Consider the following 13,674-nt stretch of genomic DNA (forward strand, 5'->3'; position numbering starts at 1 on the left):
TGTACATACCACATAAAGAAAGAAAAAAGAAGTCAAACACAACATCAGTACTCTGAAGAAATTACCAGAGCTGCAAATAAAACTTATTAAAATATCAGAATTCTTTGGGCACATAGACTTCTTACATTTCTAATTAATGCTTTCAGGAAGTTTCCTGAGGTTGTGATAAAACTCATCACAGCTATCCACACCATAATCAAGAAACAGAGTACCCACTTTGCAATAACTCTGTAGCTTGCATGTGCTTTCAAAGCATCATATAATTACAATTTAAGACAGATAACCAGTTATAATACCTTCTCTGTTTGACTTGTTTACCCTATTTGTATGGCATAAACAAATATAAGTAAGTACTATGAAGAATTACTTTGCCATCTTTCTGTTAATTCTTCTCTTCTAACACATTTCCATTTAAAAAATCTTAAATATCCTCCTATTAGCACTTCCTAGCATGCTCTTTTTCATTTAAAAGAGAAGAAAAAAAACTTTAGTGCTCATTCTTGTGGTAGTAAGTAAAAAAAATAAGCAAGTAACATTAAGCACTCCGACCATTTGCCAAAGAAACTGGAGTTCACATTTGACAATGTTACACAAGATTTCTCTATAGAGGAAGAGTAGTCATTATTGCTTCAGCTGCACTTTGAAGCTTTCAGACATTTAAATTCAACTGCAGACATCACAGAACTACTTTAATTTCTTACACCATATATGCACAATACTGCTCCTATGTGCAATAACCACAGAGCACAGAATTCAGTGTCCTAAGATGAAAGTTTTATTCATATGCTAGAGAATTTTGACTAAATAAATCTGTATTTAGAGTGTATATGCCAAGACTTCCCAGCTAAAATTTCAGAATTTCAGAAGCACTTTGGAGTGGTGTAAGGGAATAAAATTTCATAAAATTTAAAAAATTCTCTTCTAACTCCGCTGAATTTAAATGTGACATTAAGTTTACGGTGTAATACAATAATTGAGAGGCACGTTGGAAGCATAAAACATTTAATAGTTTGTACTGGGGTAGCTGCACAACAAACAGTAGACCATTTTTTGAAAACATAAGAAATATGAAGACTGTACACCGAAAGGGATGTAGCTGCAGGTATCACTACCTCAGCTTCGCCACATCCGAAGGTGTAGTTTGCCATTCTTGAAGTCCAGTTTAATCAATTTTAGAACTGCAGCACATTCATACCTTTTAAAATCCAGGTCAGATTTATCTGCCATAATTAAGTCACATGTGTCCATGCCCATATTCCTCTCAACTTTGTTTCATTGTACTATTTATAGAAATTCCAAACTATCAAATACATAGATTTTTTTTTAAATCAATTTTACAGCCAACACTTTATCTGTTGGCTATTAAAAACACAACTTTCCCATTAAAGGTAAAGACCAGTCTGAACACGTGAGATGCATATTGATACTTTCAGTACTTTCAATACTGTTAGTGTATGCATACCAAGCACATGGAAAAAAAATATTTATGAACTTCCTCCCTTTGAAGCATATTCAGTCTCATTAACAACAATAATCAATAGTGCCTAGAATCATAAATTTCCACTATTTGAGAACCTTCTCATGGTGGTCTTCGAATCCCAAGTGTTTAATGAGAGTTCACTATCATTATTTAACTGGTGTTAAACCCGATCATCTGATTCCGTCCTTTATTCCATGTCATCTTGTTAGCCAATACATTAAGCAAATCACTATTTAAAAGGGTTTTTTCAACAATGAACAAGTCAATGCAGAAAAAGTCTGACTTAAACATTTTGGGAAGCATACTAACCAAAGCTCATATAAGCCATAATTCTGAGAAAAATCACAGAATATTGAAAAATAGTAATAAACTTCTGCTGAACAAATTGTACACTTTCTTGATTTTGTGCATTTACTCACACGCTTTATGTGAAAAGAAGCAAAAAAATGTATGCCATATAACAAAACTTCAGTCTAAAATATTTTCAGTAAAACATACCTCATTTTAAAACATGAAAATATCTACTCTGAGTTCATAGTTCCTTTATTATCTTGGACTACAAGATCCCTGATGACATTAAAGATGAGAAAAGCCAAACTTGTTTCCTTAAACTTTATTCAAAGTTTAAGTATTTATGTTTCTTTCCATGTATTGAAATTCCTACTTTAAATAAAGTGCTTTCACAAACAGTAGAGCTTAGAGGAGGTTTAAGAGCAGGAGTCAGCTGTCTCCACATATAGTAACCTCAGTATACGGAGCTTCAACTTAAAAATATTGATAAATAAAACTGGTTTTGAAGAACAATATATACATTAAGCTGCAAACAAAACTCACTACTGAGAGGAATACAGATTGCTGGAACTATAATACACGCTATAAAAAGAACAACTATAAATAAAATATTAATGGCAGTTTAAGGTACTACCTCATCTAACAGTTCCTTTCTCATCAGCTTCCACAAATTCTCACAAAGAAATAACCACAGGAAAGATTTCCTTACGCATTGATTTTCTGCAACATGACTCACCAACTTTGCTGCTTTTCCATAATCAATCCATCGGATGGTGGCAAAGTTTGTTGATTCTGCACAGTTAAAACCATGGTTAAATCCTGCATGGTATCCGTATGGGAAAGTGATCACAAATTCTCCTGCCTCTTGCGTAACCTACAGCATAAAAAAAACCAAAAACAAACAAACTCAAAATGAACCACATTACAAAAGCAGCTCTGCTCCTGAAGCAATGAAAACTCTATTTGCCTTTGCAACTATCTAGAAAGACATTTTTCCACCTTGCACACAGTTGCAATTTAATGCAAGCAGAAATACTATACTTGAGTCAAAGTTGTTTACTACAAAATAGATAGCTATATGTATTACTTTACAAATTCAGAAAGTACTTTCAGAAAAGCTTAATCTTGGAGCAGAGGTTCACTGGTAATAAAACCTGGAAGGATAGGAAACTAGAAAAGACAGTGCAAAGAACATATCAGTCTTCCTGACTAAGAGGAAGCAGTGACAAGCTGGACCAAAATACCCACAATTACCATCCCTAAATAACAGTACAAATTAATTGTTGAAGAAATCATTCTCTCCACCACCCTGAAGATGTTTCTCTAGAATGGGACTAGAAGTTTTCTTGGAACAATTGGAGAGCGATCTTATTCTCACCCTTCTCTCCTGTACTTACCCATTTCAAAAACTATGATTTGAAGACCTGTGACTGAGGGCCTGATTTGCCTTTAAGTTACTTACTATTGATGATCAATCATAAAGTAGGAGAAACTCTAAGTTAATGAGTCTTAGTAGTTAAAGAAAACAATGCTGTTCATCCCAAAGGAAGACATTGGATACACTTGGATCCCCTAAGGCAGTATCTTTAAACCATTTTGGACAGGAAAGGAGGAAGAAGAATTAATGACAATTCCCCTGCACCAATTCTTCAGCCTCACAGCTACGGCAGCCTGCTCCCTCTGCCCTGCTTAAGCAATAACCACCAATGGTGGTCGTGATGGCTGCATTTGGCTTAAGTTGGGCTTTGGTGGGACGAATGGGAACACTATAGCCAAGGGCTGTCTTGCTCAGTGACCCAGACATCCTGCTGGTATGCAGACATGACAATAAGTCAACCAACTTACACCATAAATCATGGACAGCCCAGGGCCCATTGAGCTCTCCTGCACAACAGCAGGCTGCATGCCAGGATGTCCCCATGAGCAGAGACACCTCTGAAGGTTACTCCTCCAGGTTAAAAGAATCCTTATCATGTCAGATACTCAATAAGTGAATTCAGAATAAGCGTGCTGAAACTTTGTAATCTTAGCTAAGTGATATAAAGGATTGATTGTGCATATATAATCCTTTAGACATAAACCATTGACCAAGTCTGGGACTAGGTCTGGATCCAGCTGCACCTGGACTCCTCTCTGAAAAGGAGTTCAAAGAACAAGGAGGTCCTTTCTGAACCTCATGACTCAACCACAGGGTCTCCCAGACAGTTTTTTCTGACTCTGTCCTTTATGTAGCAAACACTCAACTGTACCTGGCCATCAAATTTTGTTAAACCACTGTCACATTTATCATTCAACCTTGTTAATTCACTGTTTTGTATCAATAAAGTATATTGCTGCTTCTCTCTTGCAACTGAAGAGCATCACTCTCTTTCCACGATGGTTACTAATGCAGTCACTGAAACTTACTTACAATTGTATTCTGTCAGAAATTATTAGCCAGAGAATCTGTAAAAGGTAAACTAGTGCCTGGTCAGTATGTTCCTCAAACAGACAAAATGACTAAGTGAAGGAACTCTTAATCAGGAGCTGTCGTCCTTGAAGAAGGGATCACCCTAGAACATACGTATTCTCTTAAAATTGTTTACCATGAGTCTTGTAGCTGTCAAGGTTAGGGTGTCCTTAGAGGAACTACCTTCATTATAATACTAAAAATCATGCCCATAGGTAAAGACCCCAGCACAGCTGAAGACCGTAACCCATGAGCATGTGTAGTATAGTAAACTGATAGTGTAACCATATGTAAATTACTAACCAATCCTGAGAAAGGAGATGGAACTACAGGTGGATACTAATCAGAATTGAAAGTATAAATTGTATGAACAACTGCAGAAAAGTGTGCTGGCTTTGTGGGTTTACCACCTAGCACCCAACATTGTGCAATCTCATAATAAATTGGTATCTAGATGCTGTGGGTGCACTGACTCACTGCACACCGGGTAATGGACCCCCATTTTAGGGGATTCTTCCCTTGGGAATGCCATACAGAATGTCTCAAAGTAAAGCAGTTAAAACACCACTTTAGACATTACATTAAAACAAATTTTAATCTGTCCCTGTCCTTCTCCTCTTTCTCTTTAAGTACAATTTAAGAAAGCAGAAGGACACTGGTACTATTGATAATGAGAATTCCTAATACTAAAGGGCAACAGGCCTGGAAGGAGATACTCAAAAAGGAAAAGCTTGACTACGGCTAAGCTCTGACATTGCTTAGCAAGGGTAGTTGCAAAGGACTGCTCTGTTCTTTACCAGTACAGTGAAACACAACCAAAAGAACAGTATGCTGATGCCACTGACTCAACAAGAAATTATGGAAAGCAGAGGAAAAATTAAAAGCCTAACAAAAAAACCCAAAACACCAACAACAAACTGAAAAACCATTGCCACAGTAATTAGATCTTGTATAGTCAAAAAGAAACCAAATTCATAGCAGTTATAGAAGAGTTATCAGATATAAAAGGCTTCTAGAGTAAACTACAAAAAAAAAAAGTGGGGCAAGGTAAACAAATCGTTGGTTAGGATATTCTCTTTCAAGACAGAAATTTGATCTTCCTATACTTGGATGGACTGCTGCTCTCCTCTGGACATGAAGAAAAGGAAAGACAGCACTTCTTGTCAATCACTGATATTCTCTCCACTCAAAGATAGTTTTAATCTCTTAAAAGTCAGACCACCAAAGACTGTATCAAGGACAGACAAGTCAGCGACTAGAAATGGCACACTGTCTTCTGAACTATCTGATAAGAGTTAATCAATAAACTAGAAGATTCAGAAGAGTTAAAAGGGATTCCCTATACTCTGTTTGATATGCCTTTTTACATGAAACACACATCAGATGGCAGGCCCATTAAAAAGCAAACAGATCCATTTAAACGAAGCAAATAATCTGAGCAATGACTGATGACTGTTCCACAAGATGCATTTGCTGATTACTGGAACATAAGGGGACTTTTTAAAGATTAAATAGGCTGTTTTGATTGTGTGACAATGCTTTGCATAAGCAACACAGTAAGAAAAACTGGAAGCACAAATATGACTCTTTTTAGGGAAATACACTTATGATTTGAAATTGCAAAAAAGACAAGCTAAACTTTAAACAATCACCAAAATTAAAACTCACAACTTTAAACATTTTTCTTATTAACATGTCATGTCTTAAATCTCAGCTTTTTGCTGGCGTAGTTGTCTTACATTCAGTTTCTACTTTTAGAATCATTCCTTTCTTCTCCTTCAAAATTCTTATCTTACAGTTTTCAAAATTCTTGTGTGCTTTTTTCTGCTCAAGGTAAGAATAAATACACAGGGACAGCATTTCAAGATGTGTATTTCTGATTGTACTACGGGATGAAGGGAAGAGAGGAAAACAAGAAAAACATCCTTAGCTAACAAAGCTAAAGAATAAAACTGGATCTTACATTTTGCATTTGCACGTTGCAAGGCTACTTTTTTGTGGGTTCATGTTTAGTATATACATGCAAATGCACATACAGGTGCATATACTGTAACTGCTACTATAGGATGCCAACAATCGCTGTGGGGATGTTTAAGAAAGATTATTCTCAACGCTAACAATTCCAAAATTTATCTCAATACACCCTCCCCCTGCTGACAGTTTAGCAGGTGTTCTACTGCAACAAGCAGCAGTTCAGCTGCCACCTGGTAGGCATAGGCTGACTTATCAGCATTCAGCACATTTCCACTTCCATCACTTTGAGCCATGAGAGATCACAGCCTGGTTCTCTCTATTCATTTCCTCACTGAATCCCATTAATTACAATTACACTTGGGTACAGTCTGCTTCCTCCCAAGACTAGGTGGCAGAACCAAACTTAAATATTTACCTATTTCTAGCACTTTGTTTTGTTTTGTTTTAAATTAGAATACAGGAATGATCAAGACACTGAAATAAGAACATCAGCTGCCTTACTCACCTCAAATGTGTGGTAGTGAAAACAAATACACTGGCATTCTGCAATACACTACTTTAAACACCAACCACTGAAAATTATACTGTTAGAGTAATGTTCTGTAAATCCAAAACTATAAATCTAGTTATAAAACCTTTCAGATTGGAAGGTCTCATCTGACACTTCATAATAAAGCACAAGGCTATGAAGGGAATCAGTATTTACCTATATATTACAAAACTGAATTCAGCAACTACATTTCCATATGATAATACATCATTCAGAAAACAAACTACTTCTTATATGAGTAATATATTCAAAAAAGTTTGCTTTCCAAGGCAGGCAGTATCATTCTGAATGCCTACATTTCTTCAATTTCATACATAGGTTGATTTAAGCATGAAAAGTGAAGTGATATTTCAAAAGGCATGCAACAAATCACTGGCTTCATCCCACCTGTGCTGCAAACAGTGTTGATAAGACAGGGATGTTTAGTTACTGTTGAGCAGGGCTTACAGAGACTTCTCACATTGCCCTGACAGTCAGTAGGCTGGGGTGCACAAGACGTTGGGAGGGGACACAGCTGGGACAGCTGACACCAACTGACCAAAGGGATATTCCATACCATATGACGTCATGCTCAGCAATAAAAGCTGGATGAAGGAGGAGGAAGGGGGAACATTTGGAGTTACGACATTTGTCTTCCCAAGTAACCATTACGTGTGATGTAGCCCTGCTTTCCTGGAGATGGCTGAACACCTGCCTGCCAATAGGAAGTAGTGAAATGAATTCCTTGTTTTGCTTTGCTTACACATGCTGCTTTTGCTTTACCTATTAAACTGTCTTCATCTCAACCCATGAGTTCTCTTACTTTTACCCTCCTGATTCTTTCCCCCGTCCCACTGTGCAGGAGTGAGCAAGCAGCTCTGTGGTGCTTGCTGCCGGCTGGGGTTAAATCGCAACAATACTACACATAAAAATATTCACTTAAATACTATCTCTATGGGCTATGTTTCATACTGTCGCAAAAATATCAACTAAAACAGATAGAAAGCACCGCATTATTCTATATTCTAGGCCAGGGAATATGTTAAGGTCAGTTCGTATACACGGGTCCACATGATATCAATAAATAAACACATATACACTAAAACACAAACTACAATAATAAACAAGGACTGTGGCACAGACAGTTTACAGGACTACGTTGCAGTGGGAATAGAGTAAGAAAAAGTATATATTGCCTGGTTCTTCTGAACACCTTAAAACAGTCTGAGCAGTGTGAAAACAAGAATCACAACCTCTTAATGATCAAAAGGCTTTTAAAAACTCAGTATAACAGATGTTCAAGCAGGGGACCTTCTGAATCAAGCTCTGCACTTCTCAGTAGGCTTACAGAGCTCTTGAATTTAGAACTTGAGAATTCGCGTTCAGGATATAGAATTAATATACTTTAAAAAAAAGCAATGTAGCAGAAACATTTTTATTAGCTGGCACCTACAGGAAGTTCAAAGTGGAAAACAATAAGGTGGAAAATCTTGCAGGAAAGGAGAAGAAATTTAATATTTCAGATGTTTCTGAAACCAGCTAAGTATTAAATTCATCCACAAAGAAGAAAGCCAGTCATTCTTCGCACTTTATGTTTACATAGTTTTCTTATAAAATGTCCAGTCTGCCACTACCTAGCAGTACAAAATAATAATTCACTCTTTTTCTAATATGTTAGAGCTTTTAAAATGTATTTTAAATTAAATAACAATTTTTTGGCTTTATTCTACCTGAAACTTTTTAGATCATAATACTGATAAAGTTACATTTAATTGCATCAGAAAAACAACATACAGACGTAAATAAATGAAACACTTATTTTAAAATATTAGGTATACAACTTAAATTAATACAGCTAGTTAACAAGTGTTTCAGTCAACAGAAAATTACATGCAAAATTGTATGGAAATAAAACAGAAATAAAAAAATATTGGTAAAGTCTTAAATATCATAGAAACTTTTAAGATAAAGATTATGACAGTTACAACTGTTTTCTGCTGGAAAATTCCAAGTTAAATCATGTAAAATACTACAAACTCCTAATATTACAAGCCTTTGTTTTCACCTTTTCATGGAGTGCCTGAAAAAAAAAAAGGTCAATAATTTTGCCTCATCTTTACTATAAACAATTCTTACAGTAAACACAATCTAATTCCATTCATGCATACATGAATGCACAATTTAAAAATAAACATTAATGTACCTTGTCAAAAGGAATTCCATACTTTTTTAATATTGATGGAGAAATCAGAGTCATCTTGTGGCGAAGAAAAGCATCACATCCTTGAGAGCTGCTTGGGAAGAACCCTAATAAGGCAAGATAAGCAAAATTGGGTATCTTAATTAAAACAAGTAGGAAATTTTTGTAATATTTTATAATGCATAATACTGTTTTAAATTGTTTTAGAATTTTTTATTGTGTCATTGCAATGTTCTGAGAGATTTGCATAAAAATCAAACATACCTTCTAAGTTCTTCAACTGATTTTCAGCGGGAGAGGTTGCAGGGGGGTTGGGCGTTTTTTTGTTTGTTAAGAAGTGAAATAATTTAAAATAAATTTAGACCTGCAAATTCAGGCATACTTTTCTTACCCTTTACAGAAATATTTTATTGTTTGTGTTTTGTTTGGGGATTTTTTACATGAACATTCATTCTGCAAACCCTGCACACATGAAAATCAACAATAGCATATAAATTTAGAAGGATTCCACAAGGACTAGGTTTACCTAGCACTTCCAGACCATCTATACAATAAACAAACACAACTTTCTATCTAGAAAAGGCTAGAAATGGCTACTTTCACAACTAAAAACAGGCGGGGTTTTTTTGGCTTCTTTGTATCTTGTCTTGATTTCTATGAACAAAGATGGATTTCCATGTTTCAACTTTCATGATTACCACTCCACAAATGCTGCTTATTTCATTAAATAATTATATAACCGAGTTGATGAGATAAATGAATGAGGGGAAAGGTAAAAAATTAAAGATGAGGTTTCAGTGTTATTAAACTCTGGTACCTGACCCTCTAACCAGGATGCAAACAGCACCTCAGCTACAGTTCACATGACCTACCCCATCTTTAAAATTAAGACATCAGGTTCTTTTCCCTTCAACCTAACTATATTATGGCAAGAAACCACTACATTACAAGGAAAATAGGAGAAGATGAGAAGGAGAAAGAGAGGGAAAGTTTCCAGAACATTGCTAGTTTAGTCCTTCCTGACCTCCTTCCAGACTCCATTCTAGAAAGAAGGTAACACTCTCAAAAACTGAAAACACAATCCCTATAAACAACAAAACAAAGGAAACGAAAGGCATAGGAGTTAATGAAAGTAAGAAGCTCCTGAAAACGTCAAATTGAAAAATGGAAGGAACATAGTGAGAGCCATCTAACCACCTACTACTTTCTTTGAATACTTCTTCTCATTCTCTCTTTCACTTAAGTACAGGTGTACTACTTGCTCTGAGATGAGTATGTGTCTTTTGCTGGAGCCAACAGAAATACTTTTGACTGTGTTATAATACAACATCACAGAAGTCTCACAAGGTTACAGCACTAACATCAGCAGAACTAGGTTGACAAAGGGGAACAATTTACTAACTAATCAGCAGAGACAATGGAGTCCTTATTATCTTTATTATTATAAAAATAATTATTTTTACAGTCCTTTTAGTGTTCGTAACAGACCATTAGCAAGAATCACCATGAGATGAACTATGAGTAACTGCAATTCATACATTTAGCAGCCCTGGACAATAGGTAATTTTACTGTATCAAGGACATAACATTGAAAATAATCCCCTTCTGTGAAGTTCAACTCTATTTATTTATTTCACTTTCTTCAGTGGAGTGTGTTTTTCAGTGTTACCAAGACTTCTTAACATCAAGAGTTTACTGTATTGTATGTTATTTATTCTTAAGTGATTTCAGCGATTTCACATAGATCGGCTGGCTACTGCTAAAAAAAGAGTTATTTAAAAAGTAATTGTTTTAAAAATTTCTTAATTTTCAGAAAACAGAACTGGACATAAAAGAGTTCACCATCTCTAACAGTTCCATATGAAAAATACTAAGTAAACAAGAAGTTAAAACAAGAAGTGCTGGCTCCTTGTCTTAGACTGTAAGAGTAAGTTCTCACTGCTAGGTATACAGTTTCATCACTGCCCTCTTAAAGCATATAGGAGGAAAAGATGAATTCTAAGTTTTTAAACTAGTGTAGTATGAATTAGCCTGACTCTACTGTAAAAAAAAAAGTCTATGATAATGACATTGGATAAAAAAAGGATTCTCCAAAATTATTTTCATTTCTATTAGAAACCTAGGTAAAATGCATATGATAGGAAAATCCTAATATAAAGCCATTTAAAATTGATGACTTTTTTTCTGGGGGCAAGGAAAACATATGTAATCCTACTCTGTTATGCAGGACAGAAATCAAAACGAAACAAACTATTAAAAAAAAAAAAGTATATTTCACAAATTATCTTGCATAGCAACCTAATACTAGAAAAAACACAATGCCAGCTCCTCATGATGAAAAGGTCTTCTTAATGATCATATTAATACTGATTCAGAAAAAATACTTCTGATTCATTTATGTATAAAATGATATTTTATGCCTACATAACACAAAAGATCTTTGAGAGAGATCCAGATTGACAGATTAGCGAGGATTATCCAAGGTGTAAATGTTTGTCCAGATTGAATATATTAACCAAGACCACCACTTAATTATTCTCCAAAACTGAACTGTAATTGTTTTGCTGGAAACACCTGGTAATTGTATGAAAGCAGGAAGATGTCACCCAAGAAAAATACAGGGAAAAAATTAACAATAATGACTAGACAAATGATGCAAAAACATTTCTTAGTGGACACAAAATTAGCCACAGGACATTTAACTAGCAAAAGCGCATTGTGTCATCTCTTTACTGTGTTTATACAAGTTGTTGTATCCCTCTCATGTGAATGTTAAGTCTGTCATTCACATAAGCAGTTTCATTCTTGGAGCAACATGCTCACTACTTGGTTATTAAAAAAAAAGAAAAAGAAAAAGAAGAAAATAACCACTTTCACTCAATTAATCATCTGAATATTTTTAAAACTAGAGGAAAAAAAGACAAAATCTCAACAGTTGGCCATAATATATAGCTTCCTCTGTAATGTCAGATTTAATTTCTTCTCTCTGATAGGTCTTATATTTATGTCCATTAACCACCCTACAGTTCCAGAACAATTTTAAGGTGGTCACATTATAATTGTTATATTCTTTGCACATTCTTTTCTAGCACACTCCCCAGTCCTGGGAGAATAAATTTTTTCTAATTTCTCAGACATAAGGTTAAGCAGCACTTAGGCAGCAAAGGTGTAATGTACACTCATGCTGATCAATATACTAGCAACTCTGCTAATATGCCCTGCGATTAAATTTTATTCAAGTTTATCATTCTTTCTTTTTTCTCTCCACCAACAGGCACAGAATTCTATAGTATCTCCTGGAATTGCAAATAATGTTGAAAGCTTTAAAAAGTTGTACTTGGTAGGTACCCTTTCATCACATTTGGCTTCACTGATGAAAAGACAGTTAAAAATTTGTACCAAATTCTGTTACTGCAATATGCTTAATTAGCTCAATACATGATGATAAAAAGCAAACTACAGGCAGATATCCAAAATTTAAATTGTACCACTACAGATCCAACAGATCAGAAATAGTTGTGAGAACTCCAGACAGAAGGCAAGCTTGTTGCTGAATTATAAGAAATTTGCAAACAACACAGAACAGCAGAACACAACCTGCTCAAAATCCATTAGGAGAAATTTACAGGAGAACATTTGCTGTGGTTATAGAGCCCTCACAGTGAAATCAAAGTGCAGCCTACACATTCTGTACCACTATAAAATATCTTTTGACTCTGTCGAAGTCTACTCTTACACACACTCAAATTTTCCAGTCCCATTCACCTGATTTTCTCAAATGCACTCCCCTTCAAAGAACAAGGGAAGAAACGAAGGTAGTGTTCCCTTATTACAAGACTCTTTATCAGAAGGTCTTTTGTTCTGCCCAGGGTAAAGCTAAGGTCACACAAGCTTTTCTTCCAAGAAAGAAAATCCCTGTGGGAGAATTGGTTACCAGATGCAAAAAATACCTAATAGCACATTGAACAGAGGACATTGCATTAGAAACATCACAAGACCCTTACAAATGCAGGTCAATTCAAGACCTGCCCGCAACACATCAGAATGATTCTCAAATACCAAGCTGATGTTAAAATTACCAATTTACAGCATTACCAGTTAATCCTGGATGTTTACTAAAGTCCCACATCCAAAAGAAAAAATACTGAAATCTATCTAAAATGTAATTACCATTCAAGTTCTGTAGTACATTCACGCTTTTATGAGACACATGAAATCTTAATTTAATCCATTAACACTAATCCATTAACTCCAAATCAGTTCCACAAAAGCAGGAATTTTGTGGGAATTTGCATGCAACTCCAGTTTCTCAGATGGTCTCTTGAGACGTGGCAGACCTCTTCTACACCTCTTCTCAATACTTATATTTAGCCATCTGTATCCTACGTATCTTCTTGGAAATGATTACACAGAGGACAAAATGACAATTCAAAATGATTACTTCATAGTAGCTGATGAGCAACAATCAAAGACTAGGGTAAAACAGAATCAGGTTGCTCATTCATTTACATCAATGAGAAAAAGACTGTCGAGCTGAAAATTCTCCAACCCACGATTTAAAGAAACACTGCCATTCTCAACACCTAGAGCAGAATTAGAACAGTCTACAAGGTAACTATGTGATTCAACACTTGGTTGCCAAATGTTTAGGTATGAGCACATAAACTACAGGTAGAGTACATTTATCCACCAAACTGAAAGTCACACTCACACTTTTTAAAAACTGTATCTAGTTAACACAAGCAATAATA

At 35.4% G+C, this 13,674-nt stretch overlaps 1 protein-coding gene across 1 annotated transcript in view; it reads right to left on the minus strand.

Moving 5' to 3' along the window:
- Positions 1–2,507: 2,507 nt before the first annotated feature.
- LOC104158312 (lysine-specific demethylase 4C-like) overlaps positions 2,508–13,674 on the minus strand; it is a gene marked incomplete at its 3' end in the record, with an annotated part of 49,240 nt that continues 38,073 nt past the window's right edge. Inside the window, exons 6-7 of the mRNA XM_009695924.1 lie at positions 8,927–9,030; positions 2,508–2,645 (exon numbers count right to left, since the gene is read on the minus strand). Of these exons, the coding sequence (XP_009694226.1) occupies positions 2,508–2,645; positions 8,927–9,030 (242 nt within the window). The remainder of the gene's footprint in view (positions 2,646–8,926; positions 9,031–13,674) is intronic.

This window comes from Cariama cristata, unplaced genomic scaffold, assembly GCF_000690535.1.
Source record: "Cariama cristata isolate BGI_N322 unplaced genomic scaffold, ASM69053v1 scaffold5912, whole genome shotgun sequence".
In the NCBI taxonomy this organism is placed as follows: Eukaryota; Metazoa; Chordata; class Aves; order Cariamiformes; family Cariamidae; genus Cariama; species Cariama cristata.